We start from the raw sequence: 19,149 nt of genomic DNA, 5'->3' as shown, positions 1-19,149 counted from the left end.
GTTCTTCAATACCTTGTTCTTCACACTGAAGTTTCTTAGTATTTTTAAAAAAGTTTTCTGCTCTAATTAAACGGCCTTTGTGTTTCAGGACCCATTATTAAAAAAAATTGAACAAACAGTCAAACTTTAGCATAAAGAACAAGTTATTCAGGAGGGGGGCAACCCCTTTATAGACGGAATAATTTCTCTTCGTTTTGATTTACAATATTACTCCTTACTTCAGTTGAAAAACTTGTTCTTTTTATTTAATTTCTGATGGTTTTTAAAATAATGCCGGTAAATCCGCATCACCCTATATGAAAAATGCTCTCACCTCACAGAAAACTTCTCCGTGGAAAGTTCATCCTACGTAAAATAAACACCCCCCCCCCCTATAAAGCTCCCTCTGGATAAATCCATCATCGCTCAAAATTGTCCTTCCTCCCCCTTTAAAATTTTCTGTGGATGATTCAGCCTGAAAAATTCTCCTTATCTCACTTTCATTTGAAAAAAAAACTTTAAATTCCAATTGTTTTTCCGATCACTCAAGAAATTCCCCTTTCTGTGGAATTTTTTCCCGGAGATCCAAACCAGCTGAAAAATTTCCCCGTACATTTCCTCCGGAAATTGCATCCAAGGAAATTTCCCAAACCAAGAAAAATTCTCCCCCAGGACACCCACACCAAGTACAAAATCACCCCCCTCTCCCCCGAAAAATGTCTGTATACTCAGACATTTAGACAATAACAAATATTATACGGAAACAATGAGCAAACTTCAAAGCTTACAGCCCTTTTCCCACAGGCTATGGAGGTTCATGTTAACCCTAAGGGCATAATTATTGGATCTCTCAACTATGCTGAACTAAATGGCCATCTTAAAACATTGATCTAGCGACTTCGGGGAAAAAGGGATTTGAGGGGGGCTACTCGCCCTCTAATCTTTTTGGTTACTTAAATTGGGCACTAAAACTTTTAACTTCCGTTCAAATACAACCTACCTTGATTTTCTATTACCAATAGGTCGGTATGATCACACCTGAAACAGAAAAAAAACACGCATTCGTGATCTTTCTTCTGGCAAAAAATGAAAAATTACATATTTTTGTATATAGGAGCTTGAAACTTCTACAGTACGGTTCTCTGATACGCTGAAACTGATGATGTTTATTTTCATTAAGGTTCCTTGACTTTTAAGGGATCTTTACCCTTTTTTGGAAATAAAGCAAAATTTCTCAGGCTCTCAGCTTTTGATGAGTAAGCCGATTCTTTTGATGTATCTATTGATATCAATATTCCGTTTCTTAGAGTTTCGGTTACTATGGAGCTGAATCACACTTTACTTTTAGTTCGCTACCAAGAACTGTTTGAGTATTTTAAAAAGAATGATTTAATAGATGTATTTGAAATTAGAGACTAGTAGGTGGCAATTTTCACAGATATGCATTTGAATCAGCCGATAGTCCCTGTTTATAGAATTCTTTTTTTACATACAACAGAGGCCATGAGGATCATAAAATACCAAAATTGCATATAATATTAACACATATTTTGGGGAGAACCACTCTAACAGTTTTTGTAATTTTCACTACGGCCCTCCAATCCAAAGGTAATCTTCTAGTGGGAACCTGCAGGATTGAAAAGAAAGGGTCGTACCAAGAGCACGCTATACATTACTTACCAGTCAGACTTCAGTTCTTTTAACATGTTCCTGCAACTTCGTTGGGAACATGTGGGGGTATTAATAGGATATTGCAAAGACCATAAGCCCCTTGTCGATGCCTTAGGCACCCTTAGAGGCATAGGAGGGTTTAAGGTAAGAATCACGGGAGTAATTTTGGTTGAAAATAATTTCAAGTTTGTCAATGTATCAAAATCATGATTGTCTAGTTTTGATTTTTCACAGATGTAAGTTTTCTTATAGAATAACGATCATTTGGCCAGATTATTCTAGCTACATTTGACGATTATTATTGCACCTGCATTCAGTCTTTCTATGAAATATAAGCAGTTTTTCAGATTATGTCAAAATTCGAGCGTCTCAACTTCTCTGATGAATTAAAACTGTATTGGAAGTAGGCGGAATTAAATAAAACAAATATTAAAATATTAAGCCTTTAAAAATCACCTAATTTTCAGTTGGATGCTTTTAGATAAGATCTAAAATAAAATAGTTGAAGATCAAATTAGTCAAAGTTGGGTTCATATTGACCCCCTCATAGAAATTTAGTTTCGATAGCTAATTTTCAAAAGGAGCCTATGGTTTTTCACTTATACATCAAGGCAATACAGCATGGGCACTACAGAGCTAAGCTAGTATTATTTAACCTAGTGATCATTAGCTACCATTGCTATTACTAACATCTCACTGAAGCACCAAGCCTCCTGAGGACAACGCAGCTGCGCCAGCTCCTCTTCTAATTATTGTTAACTGGACTCATTAGCCTAGTATTAATACGTCTAGATTGGCCCGGAACACTTAACTAATGTAATAAAACCTCGAGCCAGGTTAAGAGCCCTTCAGGAATGAATTTACAGCCAAAATTAGGTCCTATTATAGTCTTCTAAACATATCTATTCCAAACTGCAAAAGCTCTGATTATTCGTCGCTCAAAGGATAGCCAGTTGCAGCAGTTTCGCATTGACTAAGTACGGCTTTCAAACTGGAATGCTCATAATCTCTAGGGATGTAAGCTTGCTTAGGTCTGAGTCTTCAGGTGTTCTAAAGAGCTATTGTCTGTCAAAGGTTGCTTTTAGCAGATTGAATATGCAAGAAACGGACCTTTTGATAGGAGCAGAAAAATACCGTAATTTTATTTTTTATTGGCAGTATTGCTTTATTCAAAATGGAGAAAAATTTAATTTGCGTACCAGGTGCTTTCTTGCCTTTTTTTTTTATTGAGATAATAGAATATCCTGATTTTATTTTGTATTCGCATCACAGTTTTATTCAAAATGGAGAAGGATTTAATTTGTGTACCAGGTTGTTCTTACATTTTTTTTTTATTTTTATAAAGTTTAAATGGTAGGCTAGCCAGTAAAGTTCTACCAAATCATTCATTTCTATCGGAAATGAATTTCAGCCCCCCCTATATATGCCAATTCAGGGTTAGGTTTGGTATATATTGGGGGGGGGGGCTGAAATTCATTTCCGATAGAAATTATTATTATATTTGTAATCAGCATAAAAAAGGCATCAAATGGTGTATTCACTTTAGTCCTAACTCAATAATATGATTTGGTAGAACTTTACCGGCTAGCCTAGGCCTACTCATGCATTATATATAACATAGTACTATAGACTGTACAAGGAAATACAAATGGAAACCCCTCAAATGGGTATTTGCAAGTGATAGTGTATTACAAAGCATAGTTTCTTATCATGTTTACAACATTTAAGCCTGTTTTTTGGGGTTTAGGGGGAGGGGGAGGTTAGGTTATGTATTTAATATAAGCTATGCTTTACGCAAATACATTCTTAGACCACACTGGCTATACATGACAAACAAAACTCAGAGAAGAGAGAAAGTAACAAAATGAAAAATAAAATCAAAAAGGGTGAAAAAACGAGGATTTTGTCAGCCAGCGAAACCATGAAGAAGACAAAATATAAGCAAATATTTCGACAAGGACCTCCGCCAAGTCGTCCTCAGTGCTAAACAAAAAAAAAAAAGAGAAGAAAAAAAAAAACGAGAATCTAACCTTTCGAAGTTTCCTGTACAAAGACAGAATATACACTGAATAAAAAACCAGGCAGGAATCAATGAAAATGAAATTTACCAAGATGATTGTGTAAGGATCTTTCGTCTTGCATTAATTTTGGCTGGTCTACAATTTCGGTTTTCATTAGATATGCAAATAGGTTGGATTACAAAACTTTGGAAATTGATACAATAATGACCCTTGTCCGTCTTTGCAACAAATACTCCTCGTATTTTAAATTCCGAAACAAATTTTTCCTTCAAATAATGGGCTTATCCATGGGCACTGTCTTGTCTCCTTATTTGGCAAATTTTTACATGGATTTCATAGAACAGTCTGCTTTGAATAGTTTCCACTTAAAACACTCCATCTGGTTTGGTTTTGTTGATGATATCCTTTCTGTTTGGGAACATGGACAAGACTCTCTAAGAGATTTTTTGGCACATTTGAAATCTTTTGATTCGAATCTCCAGTTCACAATGGAACTCAAAGATTCAGGTAAGCTGCTTTTCTTAGATGTTTTGATTATAAAAACTAATCCTGGTCTTGAATTTTCTATATATAGAAAGTCGACTCATAATGATCAATATCTACATTTCTCTTCCCATCACCCTCCTTCTGTAAAAAGAGGGGTAATAATCTCTTTAGTCGACAGAGTTTTAAAAATTTGTTCCCGTAATCATATAAATTCTGAACTAAATTATGTCAAGGATATTCTTTTCTGCAATGGTTACCCAATCAAACTCATTGAAAATATAATAGATAGACGATTAAAAAAGATAAAAGAATAAAATAAGGAGCTTGTCCCCCTTGATTCAGTTACACCGGCAATTGGGAAAAAAACTTTCATCGTTTTACTATACATCCTGAAACTTGGCAATAAACTTAGAAAAATTTTAAATAAACATAATATCTCTGTTTCTTTCAGAACCGAACAAAAGGTTGAACATTTTTTTAACTCAGGAAATGGTAAAACAGACCCTGTACTGGGTAGTGGTGTCTAAAGAATCCCGTGTTCTTGTGGAAAATTTTACATTGGTAGAACCCATCAACAACTAGCTGAACGTTTGCATGAGCACAAAATTTCAATAGATAAGTCCCTGAGATTAAAAAATAACAATGACAACTTTGATTCGGCATTGGCTTTGCATATTTTTGTAAACCCGACCCATCTAGTTCTGTTTGACGGGGCAACTTTAATATCAACTGTTAATGGCATACCACAAACTTTTAAGGAGGTAATTGAGATAAAAAAATATATGAACAAAAATTTAGCAATAAATAGAGATACTGGAGATATTTCATTAAGCCCAATTTACGACAGTTTAATCTTGAAGGACTCAATCAATATTTTCACCCGAAAAAACTTAAAAGAACCTATTTGCATACCTAATGAAAACCAAAATTGTAGACCAGCCAAAATTAATGCAAGACGAAAGATCCTTACCCAATCCTATTTTTAAATTTAATTTTAATTTTGTACTACCTGTTTTTTTTTTCCTGGTCTTTTAGTTCTTTTTAAAGTAAAATTCGAATGGTTTTATTCTCGTTTTTTTTTTTTTCTTCTCTTTTTTTTTTTTTTTCTTCAATTTAGAAGAAGTTGCGGAGGTCCTTGTCGAAATATTTGCTTATATTTTGTCTTCTTCATGGTTTCGCTGGCTGACAAAATCCTCGTTTTTTCACCCTTTTTTATTTTATTTTTCATTTTGTTACTTTCTCTCTTCTCTGAGTTTCGTTTGCTATGCTTTACCCCCACTCCCCCTACTGTGGAAACATATAGCCCAAATTTGTTTCTAAACTATTATATTTTCATCCTATTTTATTTTATTAGGCCTAGCATTAACCAAACTTGACTTCAATTTGTGTGTTATATATAAATCATAAGTACTGTTCAAACTTACCCTTTCATTTACATCAGAAATATACTTTACACCCCCTGCTAATGTGCAGATATATACCCTGAATGGGTATGGTAAATATATACCAAATCATATTATTGAGTTAGGAATGACCTAGCGGTCATTCAGGATCTTGATGTGAAAATTAAAGATGCTGTCAAAATGTCTTTTAGTGAGTTTAAGCATGAAAAGATCAAAGACATGGATTGTAGATTTCAAGCCATTGAGACACAGATAGATACCCTTGAGCAAACGTCTGGCACCGCCGTCAACCAGGACTTGCTGAATAGTCTTGTAGTCTTGCAGGTACAGGCTTTAAAAAGCGATCTTGATAGCCACTTAGAGTCAAAATGAAGCAGTTAATAGTCGAAGATAGAGACAGACAGAGACGTAAACTGAACCTTGTTATCTTTGAAGGGCTGGCAAAACTAAACGATTGACAGTTTATCCAGCAGTATATGTCCCAAGAGTAGAGCCTTCAAACTGGATCTGTCGTCAATTTTTAACATTTAGCTAGGCTAATTAACCACACTCGCTAAAGCACACCTATAATCTTTTACACTGTAAACCAAGAAACAAATAGACACATTATCCAAAAGTCGTATGAAAAGAGAAGACCTTGCAGAATTCAGTTCAGAAACGACATATCTAAAGCCGACCGGACTAAAAGAGCCAAGCTATATGAAGAGATTCAAGCTCGGCGAGCAAATGGAGAGACGGATATTGTGATTTGGGGTGGCAAAATTGTATAAAAAAACTTGCTACCTCCAGCCCCTCCAACTCAGATGGAACTCTAAGTGGGCTGCCAAAACCTGTACATAGTTTCTCTTCTAGTGCATTATTAAATGTAAGTGATACTTTTGCTAGTGGGGAGTTGGACAATTGTTTTTACAGTGCTAGATCTGGACAAACCATTGATTCGCCAAGTTCTGAAAGATCATCAACTCCATCTGATAGTGGAAGCTGTGGGAAGATTAGTGCCCTTAGTGTTATTTTCAGCAATGTTGACTGTCTAAGTTCAAAGTTTCAAGAAATTAAGTGTGTTATTACATCAGGCGCTTCAGATATTTATGTCTTCTGTGAACTGAAACCAAAAAGGACTACTATCCCTCTGACGGAACAACAGATACAGATACTGGGATACAAAATAATCAGCAACCTATCAAAGGAGGAAGGAAGGGGAATCATCCTATACATCCAAGATTCTTTCCAGGTAAGAAATATGAATATTGAATCTGATTATGAGCCTTACCTAGAACAAGTGTGGATATCAATAAACCTACCTGGTGAGCCAATACAGATTGGTATGATTTACAGAAGGCTGAGTTCCCCTAATATAGAGAGGTCCCTTTTTGAAGTAGTAAAATCAATTGATAGAAAAGTAGCGCTGACAGGAAACCTTCTCATAGTTGGGGATTTTAACCTACCTTCCGTCCAATGGATAGATGGCAGTGGCTATTCTGGACAGAAATCAGTTGTACCATTTCTTGGGTGTCTAGCTAACTATTCACTTTACCAAGCTGTAACTTTTCTGACTAGGCACCAGGATGGCCACCCCCCCGTCATTGCTGCACCTCTTAATAGTAAATGACCAGGAAGCGCTTTTAGACGTGGCCCCACTACCGCCCTTTGGTGCTAGCAATCACGCTACCATACGATCCTTCCTTAGACTGTATCCAGAAAAATCAGTTTTTACCAAACATATGTATAGAAATTGCCATCTGATGAATCAAGAGTTGGCGGGGCAGGATTGGTCCTTTATCACTGAGAATGATGTTGATAAATCGTGGAATATGATGAAGAAAATACTGCTAGAGGTCTCAGAGAAAAATACTGCAGTAAGATTGACTTGTAAACCCAAAACGCTACCAATTATGACCAAAGAATTAAAGAGAGCAAGAAATAAAAAGAAAAGGTATTGGAGACTATATAAACAGAATATACACAATAAGAACCACTACACAAAATATACCAAGACACGAAAGTCAGAAATGTATCCAGAAAGTTATTTGAACAGCATGAGGAGGCTGTAGCAGCAGCAAGCAAGTTAAATCCAAAACGCTTTTGGAATTATGCCTCAGCCCGTAAACCTGGTAGACACTCTGTTACGCTACTTAAAGATAATGACCGTATAATAGATGACCCAATAGAAATTCCCAATGCCGTAAATAGGCAGTTTACATCTGTATTTACTCCACCTGATAATGCCCCTCTTCCAGACCTCCCCACCTATACCATCATAACCCCTATGCCCCCGATTACAGTCAATAGGGTAGATGTAGAGGCACACCTAAAAAAGTTGAATCCAAATAAGTTGATGGGACCTGATGGTGTACACCCAAGGCTTCTTAAAGAATTGCATGTTGAACTATCAGGCCTGCTCACTCACCTTTTTCAGAAATCCCTTGATGAAAAGTGTATCTCGCAGGATTGGCGCACGGCCCACATAACCTCCATACATAAGGGTGGCAGCAAAGAGGACGCAAGCAATTACCGGCCAATCAGTGTCACCTCTGCAGTTGGGAAGCTACTAGAAGCGATTGTTAACACTGCAATCCTGAAACACTTGACAACCAATAAACTATTCTCATCATGTCAGCATGGCTTTAGGTCTGATCAGTCGGTTGAAACAAACTTGATTGATTCTTATAATTATATCACCGATCTTCTAGACCAGGGGTTCCCAGTCGACATCATACTACTCGATTTGGCAAAGGCGTTTGACAAAGTCTGCCATAAAAGACTTCGAATCAAGCTCCAAGCTATTGGGGTGAGTGGTGGTGTGGTTGAGTGGGTGATGCAGTTCTTAACAGATAGGAAACAGATGGTTAAAGTATTTGGCAAGGATGGAAGGACGTTTTTCTCCGAGGTGGCCGCTGTTGGAAGTGGTGTCCCCCAGGGCACAGTTTTGGGTCCGACTTTATTTAATATATATATAAATGACGTGCCAAAAATCCTAAACAACAAAGTAAGCCTCCACGCTGATGACTCGAAACTTATTGGTCATGCAGACACAGCGGAGAATATTAAGTCTATCCAACTGGACCTCGATACATTCACTCACTGGACTAATATTTGGAGGCTTGAATTCAACGCATCAAAATGCAAGACTCTCCAGCTTGGGAAGAAAAACCCACACACTCAGTACCATATAGATTGTAGGGATGGGTCCCGAAATGCTATTTCCAGCAGCCACGCGGAGAGAGATCTTGGTGTCCTGGTAGACGACGATTTGAAATTTCATATTCATGCACAAGCGACTATTGCGAAGGCTAATCAGACTCTTAGCTTAATCAAAAGAATGTTCACTAGCAGATCTCCAACTGTTATGACTAAGCTATACAAGAGTCTAGTTCAACCAAGGCTAGAGATTGGAATGTGTATTGCATGCCCAATCAATAAGACAGACCAAGCAGCTCTAGAATCAGTCCAGAGGAGGGCAACAAAATGTATTAGAGACCTCTATGATGTCCCTTATCCATCCCGTCTCCGTAAGCTTAGAATACCATCTCTAACATATTGTCGCAAACAAGGCAATGTGATAACAGCATACAAGCTCCTAAATGCTGAGGATACCATTCCTGGCCTTTTCCAACCGGACAATTCAAACAGAACTAGTGGTCATTCTCAAAAGCTTTTCTAGAAACAAGCCAACACCAGACTAAGGAACAAGTTCTTCTCAAATAGAGTTGTTAGCTTGTGGAATTCCCTTAGTGAAAAAACAGTAACCTCTACCAGCATGGATGTATTCAAGTCATCAGTGGATAGGGAGTGGCTCAACAAACCGTGGTGCACCATTTGGGACACCACAGATGATGATTAACTATCATCACTGAAGCTGGCGGACACAGGATTCGTCCTATCGCTAGCAAGTGCGATTTAAGGTAATAAAGTGAATATGCCATTTGATGGCTTTTTTTTATGCTGATTACAAATATAATAATCATTTCTATTGGACATGAATATCTGCCCCCTCTATATATGCCAATTCAGGGTATATATTTACACATTAGGGGGGGGGGGCAATATTTGGTTCTGTTTTTAAAAGTCGATTCGTTTAAAATTTACCCCCCCCCCCCAATTTAGAAATATAAAACCTGAAATTACATATATAGGGGGGGGGGCTAAAATTCATTTCCGATAGAAATGATTATTATATTTGTAATCAGCATAAAAAAAGGCATCAAATGGTATATTCACTTTATTCCTAACTCAATAAAATGATTTGGTATATATTTACCATTGGTATATATAGGGGTGAGGGTAAAATTCATTTGCAACAAAAATAATTATTATATTTGGAAAAAGGCCTCAAGTGGTAGACTCTGTTTACTTTAATCATAAGTTAATAATATGAAGTACAAAATATTTACCAAATAGTATACTTCTATATCTTTTTCTACAAGTACTTTACTTACTCACTTCACCTGCAACTAAATTAGATCCTGTGATAAATTTGTAGCTGACAAACGTAGTTCAGGTAATATTTATATTAACACACTATACAGGTAGCTAAGAAATAAACTTGCCTCTATAGTCAGAATTGCATCCTGAATCCAAATTATACATTCATTTGTGTCAGAAATGAACTTTGCCCCCACCCCTATATTCCATTCAGGATATATATTTGCACATTAAGGAGGTGAGGTAAGGCTCACTTCTGATGCAAACAAATATAAAATTTGGATTCAGGATGCAATTCTGACTATAGAGTTTAGTTTAAACTTTACCCCCGCCCCCCCCCCCCCAATTTGCAAATATATACCCTGAATTGGTATATATAAGGGTGGGGTAAAGTTCATTTGTAATAAAAAGATTATTATATTTATAAAGAGCATAAAAAAGGCATTAAGTGGTAGGTTCATTATATTTATAAGTCAATAATATTGACTTACTGTAATATTGGCCAATGATTTTAGGATCATCAGTTTTTTAAGATTAATAAATCTGTTTCTTAAATCTAGGAAAAAAGCCTTGATATGGCTTAAAATCCTGCTGAATAATGATAATTGCATTTTCAAAACCTAGAGCCAATGACAAAAAAAATAAATAAAAGCCCATAATTAAGGTAAAATGTATCTATTCAAAATTGGCTAAAAAGTCAATTTTGGTGTGGACTTTGGTGCCTGCTGGTCTTAACCTTTCAGGAATATTTCTAATGTCTAAACTATGCCCCAGGAAGTTCTTTTGGAGTGTCTATTGCTATTGCTTCTCCCTGGAAACAGCATTAACCTTTGGTGAACTTGTAAAATTTTGTGTTATACATATGAAATTTTCATAAATAGATCTAAAGCATGCACAAGGCCCAAGAAAAGTGTTTTAAGCTTCATAGCCTGATATGGATTAAAAGTTATCACATGATAATTAAAACACTTTCAAAGAAAACACATTAATAACAAATTAACAGGACTATTCAATACTCTTTCCAAATATCATAGTCACTACTTTGACAAAAGTATGCCCCCTCCTAAATGGTGCCAAATATAGCTCTAGGCTAGTGCATTCCAACCTGGGAGGTGCACTTCTCTAGGGAGGCACAGACTAGTCTAAAGGGTGGTGTGAATTTTAGCTAGGATTGACTAGAAATCAAATAAAATTAAAACTGTTTATTATTTATTTATTTATTAATACCAAAATATGGTAAGCTTAACAAGCTTGTCACACTAAACAGTTATAAAAAAGTCTATAACAATGTCAATGACATAACAAAAACATACAGTAACTGAATAAATTGAAAACATAATATTTGAAACATACAGTAGCATACCGAATTAACTGAAACGAATCTGTTAATTATTGAAACTTACCAAAAAGTAAGCCTACAAAATAGCTGAAAATTAACTGTGACAAATCAGCTAATACAAATATAAAAATACTTTTTAAATGAAATTGTGACAAGACCTAGTATAAAAATCGGTAGAGGGTTAACCACCTTTGAAAAACTGGACTGTGGTACTTGCAAGTATTTCTGATGGAAGTGAATTCCAAGTCTTCCACACTTGGCTAGACAAAGAGTTTTGGCCTATTCTTCTCTGTGAACATGGTGGGTAAATTTTGTGTTGGTGTTGACTGGTACTACTGTATTCTGTAAAAGTGAAAAAGTGAATTGGGGTGGTATTATCAATATTACTAACAATGCAGAATTTATTTATTAGGTTGGCCCTATCACGTCTGAACTGGAGAGAAGGCAACTGTAGTCTTTGCATTCTCTGGTGGTAAGGTAGATGACTCAGTATGAGGGTGAGTTTGGTGGCCCTACGTTGCACTCTCTCAACCCTCTCTCTATCTCTCTTATTAAGGGGATACCATACTGATGAGCAATACTCAAGTATTGGACATACGTGAGATACATAAAGTGAAATCAGTGAACACAGATTAAACTTAGAAAAGTACACCTTAGACATAGTAATTGGTAATTTGCCTTATGGGTGATATCCAATACATGTTTATTAAATTTGAGACTTGAATCAAAGCAAATCCCAAGGTCACAAACATATTCCACACTTGAAATGGATTTTTATCATCAACAAAGTAATGGTAATGTTGAGGGAGTCTATGCAAATAGTGTACAGCATTGCACTTAGTTTCATTAATGAACATAGAGTTTGCAGTACACCACTGGCCCAGAGCAACCAAATCCTCTTGAAGTAAAGAAATCTCATGTTCACTCACGACTGACCTGCAGATTTTTACATCATCTGCAAACATTTTTAAGGTCAAGTTCCTAACAACGCCTGGCAAATCATTGATAAAAAGGCAGAAGAGTACTGGCCCAAGACAACTGCCTTGTGGAACTCCACTTATGACTGACAGAGCATCACCTACTGCAACCTCTTGGGTTCTATTTATAAGATAATCCATTATCCATGCTTTAGTTCGTGAGCCAATGCCATATAGTTGACATTTATTTATGAGAAGAGGGATGGAAATTTTGTCAAATGCTTTGGAAAAGTCGATATAAATACAATGAAACAAAATACCATTATCAGCCATCAATTGAAAATCATGAATCACCTCAAGAAGTTGCGTGTTACAAATTGTTGTTTATGGAAACCATGCTGAGCAGAATGCCATAAATTATTTTCTTCAAAATGTGCCTGGATTCTACTCACCACAATTTTTTTCATTATATGGAAAAAGATTGATGTATTTGAAATTGGTCTGTAATTATTGAAATGGGACTTTGAACCATTCAAAGTCCCATTTGTGCAACAGCCTAATGATAGTTCTACACTTGATGTATTTTGGCATTTATGATTTCACAAGCGCAGCAACTAACTCCATGGCAAGTTTAGGTAATGCCTTAAGAATTGGATGATAGAAAACTTTATTAAAATAAATTTTTTTCAAATAAATGCTTATAAATAAAAGAGAATCCTATGGTGCGTAATAAGCAAGATTAGTTTTTAGGTTAATCTGAAAATTAATTAGCATCCTTATTCTTTTTTTAGGTTTGGAGGCTATTCATCTGGGGCCAAGTAAAAACTGTAGGATCAGCTTGGAAAGGGCTATACAGAAAAAAAATTCAAGGATTGATAATTTCATGGGAGTAAAAAGGGAATTTCTGAATATTGGAGGGGGGGGGGAGGAGTTTGAATAGCTGTGTTGGCCTCTCCCATCTTTGTCCTGTGAGTATTTGTTAGTAGTAGTACAATATTTTTCTAAATTATTCTTTGATTTATCTTGTTTCAGGCCAAGCTTTAGCTAAAAGTAGTGATAAAATTCAAGCTGGGAGTGGTACATACCTAAGACATGGATACATTTACTCAAGTCTGGTTGGAAAAGTTCATCTAACTAAAGGTCCTGTTACTGATGTAAGTCAAAGTTTTTGTTACTGAAGGAGATCCTGTTACTGGATTGTTATTGATATGGTACTGTTACTCAATAAAAGTCAAAGTAGATAATAGAATAATAACATCAGAATTTGATGCTGCTTGCAGAAAAAAAGACACAGTTCAGACACAACATATCATATACTCTAGAAGCTGATGATAGTTTAGTGGACCTATGACCAGGGTCACTGCTCCCTGTGATTTATGACCTATTTAGGTAAATTTTGCTTCCTTTAGTGATACTTTTGGTGAACTTACAGAAGAGGGGATTTTTTTTCAACAATAATGATTTTTCAAGCTCTTCTTTGGTTCGTTTTTTTATTCCTCAGGAATTTCTCATTTTGACTTCAGTCATCCCCAAGGATAGGTCCAGGGGGGCTGCCCTCCCTCTCCTATAGACTTTTCTGGTGCCCTCATTTGTTTTTTTCTCTGTTTTGTTGGCCTTTTTTTTTTTAAATAAACTTGTCAATTTGGTCAATTGTTGGCGCACTTGTCACATTGAGCCCCCTCTCATTCTGCTCTAGATCCGCCTTTGGTCATCTCATAAGGCTTCGTTTTCAACCAGAAGGTGGGAAATGCCAATACCATAGGTACACACCTTAAGTTTACTCTATTATTCTTAGTTATGGCAGGTCTTCTTTTTTGTAGTGATTCCATTCTCTATCAGTATCTATTAGATTAGTTCAGTTAGATTTTCTTTGGAGGTAAAATTAGAAGGTCTTATATTGTATGTGTAAATAGGTAATACTTTGAAAAATAAAATTAAGATTTACTCTGCTGAACCTAATAATATATAGTGAAAGAGAAACTAATTTATTAGAAAAAAGGGGGAAACTACTACCAAATTAATGGTTAACAGTATAGAATAATAATGCAAAATTTAATTCTTCGAAAACTAACAGCTTTTTCAGTAGCAGGAAGAATATAGTGAATAGCCTACCTGTGATAATTGGGATATGGTTGGAAGCTCATCATTGGGCAGAAAATGTGTAAAAATATGCACCGAAATAGGAAAATTACAAAAAATGCATATTAATTACAGATGATATTTGTTATTCAAGATTCTCTACTCTTTGGGGAGAATTAATAGCTATTGTCTTCAGACATCATGGTAAGTAAATCGTGAAATTTGAACTCTAAACGGGTAGAAATTAGCTAATAAAATATGGGCAGTCATCTTCACGAATTAAGAAATTAAACCTCAAAGGACCAGTATTAAACGCGGTAACACTACCCCTAAAGCCAGGAGCGAATCTCCAGCATTTTTATTGGGGGGGGGGGGGCGCAAGAGGGGTCCATATCTGGATAGTCAAAGGGCATGGCATGTATAATTTTTTTCTCCACATTATTGGGGGGCAACTGCTTCCCCCAAACGACGCCCCTGCCTAAAGCCCTAAATACGCTAGACTGTCTTTGCTTTATTGAAAACTAAATAGATTGCCAAAGGTGAAAGTCAAAAGTTATTCTTTACATTCATCAGAAATGGATCTTTACCAAAGGTGTATTGACACAGCCCCTCAAATCCCCCAAAGAAGGCTGTGTTGCTTGTGCTTTATTTAAAACTAAATAAAAGAAGTCAAATTGAAAGTTCAATTTCGCCAACGAATTTTTCATATACTTGAAAAGAATGGATTGAAAAGAAAAAAAAAATCATTGACAGAATTCCATATTAGACTAACAAGAACTGGATTGATAGTTGCAAATGCACTGATAGGGGCAAAAAAGGATTTGGAGAAAATAATAAAAAAAGAATTAATAGTAAAACAGTAAAAAAAAAACTTTTTTTAGAAGTTTGTTAATGTTATATTGAAAAAAGCAAATTTTATGAACACAAATCTAATTATCAGTGAAACGCGTTGAGATTTCGCAGGTTAAGTTTTGTATGTGTTACGTTTGATGGACCTTTTTAAAGGATGTTTTTCTTTGTATTCTATACGAGTGGCATAGTTTTGTCAAATCCTGGCGGAGGGGGGGGGCAAAGTTGGAGCCAGTTTTTCCCAAATCACAGTGAAAACTTAAAAATAAACCATATAGCACCATAAAGGTAAAGATATACTAAAGAAAACCGACCCGTTTCTGAGGATGCTTGAATTATGTATGCTTATCTTAGTTTTGACAAGATTTTTGAAGAAAGTAATTTCGGCTGTGGGGCAAACTGGGGTCTGGGGGGGGGGTCTAACCGACGTCTGGGCGGGGTTGTTGCTCCCGCTGCCCCGAGATAAATACACCTTGAATGCATATTCTGTATCTTCATTATATTCTGTCCACCTGATATCTAGATTATCTCGGTCTTTTCAATGTAATTTTATTGACATCCGGAGTCTAATAACGCTAGATCTTGGAAAATTCAGTTTATGAGAGAACAACTCGCTAGTATTAAGGAAGTGACCAGGAAGATTCCCCAGAGGGCCAAGCGCTACCAAGACTGTTTGGGTTTTTACATAGTTGTATGCCTAAGGAATGGTCATGGATGCATTCAAGTAATGACCAAATGTAAGCGTAACTAAGGAGAGGAAGGGGAAGGGGCTGCACTTGGCATTACTTTTCATGGGGGTGGCACATCAAACCTCTTGAGGACTTGAAAAACAAATGCATCCTTTGGGTCACTGTGGGGCTAAAAGAGGATACAAGATACCACATCCTTCTTATGCAAGGATGTTGCATCTTGTATCCCTAGCGATGTGGTATCTTGTATCCCTTTTAGGGATGTGGTATCCACATCCCTAAAAATATTGGAGAGTTGTAAAAAGGAACACATTTTAAGCAATCGTGGAATCGTTTTTTTTTGTGACCGAGTATCAACCAGTGGTTTGTGAAAGAATTAAAGAAAAATTTAGAAGAATTAAATACCAAGAATATTGTTTTTAGATAAATTTTCTTCTTAGCTATACCGTCGAATGGCATATGCTTTAACTTCTTATATAACAAGATCAACTTTTGAGTATGTATTTCGTGGGTAGTTTTAAAGTTTGGAATTGAAAAATAGTAAATGATTCATAAGTAATTGTTGCATTGGAAACATGTGTAATACCAACTTGATTAGGCGACACGGCTACCTAAAGTCGTTTATTTGCTGATGTTAGCGAAAAAACAAAAGAGAAAACAAGTATTTTTGGAATCATAATCGCACTGAAATTGATATATGAGGTGGAATCGGGATTAGAATTGGTTCCAGGAAAATTTTTGGCATCCTCTGATAATGACTAAAATCTCTAGCTATAAAGGGAATCAATTTACTTAAATAAGCCCAAATTTAAATAGTTATGGGTATTCTAAGGGACTATTTTCAATTTTGAATCATCCCGAAGGTAAATAAAGTCTATTTGTTATTCAGGTTTTAATATCTAGAAGTGTTTCTCTTTCTATAATCTGTCATTCATATGGTGTCCCCTTTCTGATATCAGGACATTCATATTGTATTTTTTTAGATCCATGTTGTGGAAGTATTTAGTGGTAAGGAATTGACTGTGGTTCCAAGTCCTGGGGATGTTGTTACAGTTAGAGTAAGTCTCTTCGTCTTTTATTTTCTGCGTTTGAATTTTATTTGAATCAATATGTGCTTTGCAGTTGAAATTTTTCTGATTTGTTTTCATGGTTCAAGGCGGCAATAAGACAAAGGTGTAACCCTTCCCTAAAAACTTCCTAATATGAAATCACCAAAAGAAAAGTCTTATAAAATCGTGACTCTCGTGCATAAATACGCCTAAGATGGTTCCACGGGACAAAGAAGGGTTTATTTTGACGTCCTCGGTACTTTTTATTTTTTTAATTATGCAAACTAAGCCATATTTTAGTACATAAAAGGCATTTAACCAGCTTTTATTATATTATCCTAGGTTATGCCTTGGTTAATATATCTATATGAAAAGATTTTGTACTTTTGCTAGAGTCTTATATTGGAAGATTTCAGAATCCCTTACACCAATAGTAACCAAAATTCTAAAATAATGAAATTTTGGTAACAATGTATTAATCAAAAGTATTTACTTCTCCTGCAGATTCCAAAAATCTAAAATTCATTAAGTTTAAAGTTACCATCAGCATTTTGGTTGTAGAATATTGAAAGAGAGAACATTCAAACGGGGATTTAAAGTTATAATGTTCATTTTAAACAGCAAAAGAGATCGCGCAACGCTTAATTAGTTTTTCTTAAATTTTGTGGTCCAAGGAAACAATTTTGGAATAAATAAGTTTCAAGATGTCATCAAGTGACATTGAGATTGTCAATCAATTTAGAAAGAGTGAAAAGCTGTCTAACCTCCCAGACGAAGCAAAAAAGAGTACCAAATAGGGACAGGTCTTTTATTAGACAGTGAAACAAATATATACAAAAGCTCTAGATATTTCTATGACACAGTTAGTCATCATCATCAGTAGAAAAACTAAAGTATTAAAATTAAAATAAACTATATTTATACTGAACAAAATAATATCTTCCAGGTCAAAGCAAGTTTCCGGGCTATTAACCTGAAGGGTTAATTAATTATCTTTACTTCTTAAACATTTTGTTGAATTTTTAATAAAGGTGGTACAATCTTCTTTTCTTCTAATTACAAAGTGACATGTTGTTGAATTTATCTTCTATTCTTCTAATTGCAAATGGAATTTTGCTGAATTTAAATTTAGTCTATCATCCCCATATATACGACGTTGGTATTTTTCCCCCGAGACCACACTGCCTTTTCTATAACGAAACAAACAAGAGTTCCAAAATAGGGATAAATCTTTTTATTAAACAGTGAAACTAATATATACAAAAGCTATAGATATTTTTCGAAATATATAGAGCTTTTGTATATATTTGTTTCACTGTAAAATAAAAGGACCTATCCCTATTAAGAACTCTTATTTGTTTCGTTATAGAAAAGGCAGTGTGGTCTCGAGAAAAAAGAAATACTAACCTCCCAGCTTCAGAAGCTATAATGCAACAGAGTCAAAGAGTATGGGTAACTTATGAGTTGGAACTGGCTCTAGTGTTGACAAAAACACTATCAACACCATCTAGCGTTTAGTGACACTTCGCTTTTTGATGTAATCATAAGAATAATCAATTTAAGTAGTGTACTTGGTAAAATTAGGGTAGTAATAAATGTCTAATCTCAGTTTCTGACGAAAAAAAATTATTGTAGAGTTTGAAAAAATGTCAAGTGTCGCTAAACACTAGATGGCGTTGGTAGTTTCTTTGTCGAATCTAGCACCAGTTTCCACTCTTATAAGTTATCCACAATCTTTGCTGCACAGTATCGTTTTCGTCCCTTAAGGTACCAAGGACATCAAAAAGAAAATATTTTTCCCCCTGGCTCTATTTTGTAACCTCCCGGCCTTAGGAGGTTAACCTTCTAAGGTAAGGTAAGGCTCTATTTTAGGTCTATTCATACCTGAAACTGGGATCTTCCATAATTTTTATTTGGGCTGTTGTACAATTATCAAGATTTTTTTAATATCAGAAAATATAAAAGGATATAAAGAAACAAGCGGAATTTGTTCGGTAAAAGTTAGTGGAAATAAAAATATTAAAGTAGAAACTAAAATTCCACAATCTGCTGACTTCGAATATCCACAGTGACTTACGAATAAAGAATAGAATCCCCAGTCCTTTCCCCGCAATAGTGCTTTCAAACATAATATGAACTATTTATATTTGTAGAATAGTAGTGAATTTGTATAGTACACGGTATCATGGGCGCCCATAGGCTGAATTTTAGGGAGGGGGCTTACCTGGTCTAATCGGAACTTCCA

The 19,149-nt window shown here is 35.6% G+C and overlaps 1 protein-coding gene across 2 annotated transcripts in view; it reads left to right on the top strand.

The window, feature by feature from the left end:
- The first annotated feature begins 2,744 nt into the window (after positions 1-2,744).
- Positions 2,745-19,149, top strand: part of Csl4 (exosome component 1 Csl4) — a 37,548-nt gene continuing 21,143 nt past the window's right edge. Inside the window, exons 1-3 of one of the 2 annotated variants that reach the window (XM_089090076.1) lie at positions 2,745-2,852; positions 13,271-13,392; positions 16,839-16,913. In XM_089090076.1, coding sequence (XP_088946202.1) covers positions 2,825-2,852; positions 13,271-13,392; positions 16,839-16,913 — 225 coding nt within the window. In that variant the 5' untranslated portion in view covers positions 2,745-2,824. Of the gene's footprint in view, positions 2,962-13,270; positions 13,393-16,838; positions 16,914-19,149 lie in introns of both variants that reach the window. The other variant, XM_089090075.1, reaches the window with a different exon arrangement.

The sequence above is a fragment of the Artemia sp. Qi Xiang Cuo genome, chromosome 6, assembly GCF_049724085.1.
Source record: "Artemia sp. Qi Xiang Cuo chromosome 6, ASM4972408v1, whole genome shotgun sequence".
NCBI lineage: Eukaryota > Metazoa > Arthropoda > Branchiopoda > Anostraca > Artemiidae > Artemia > Artemia sp. Qi Xiang Cuo.
Note: the sequence above shows the minus strand (reverse complement) of the source record. Positions and strands in the feature narration are given on the sequence as shown.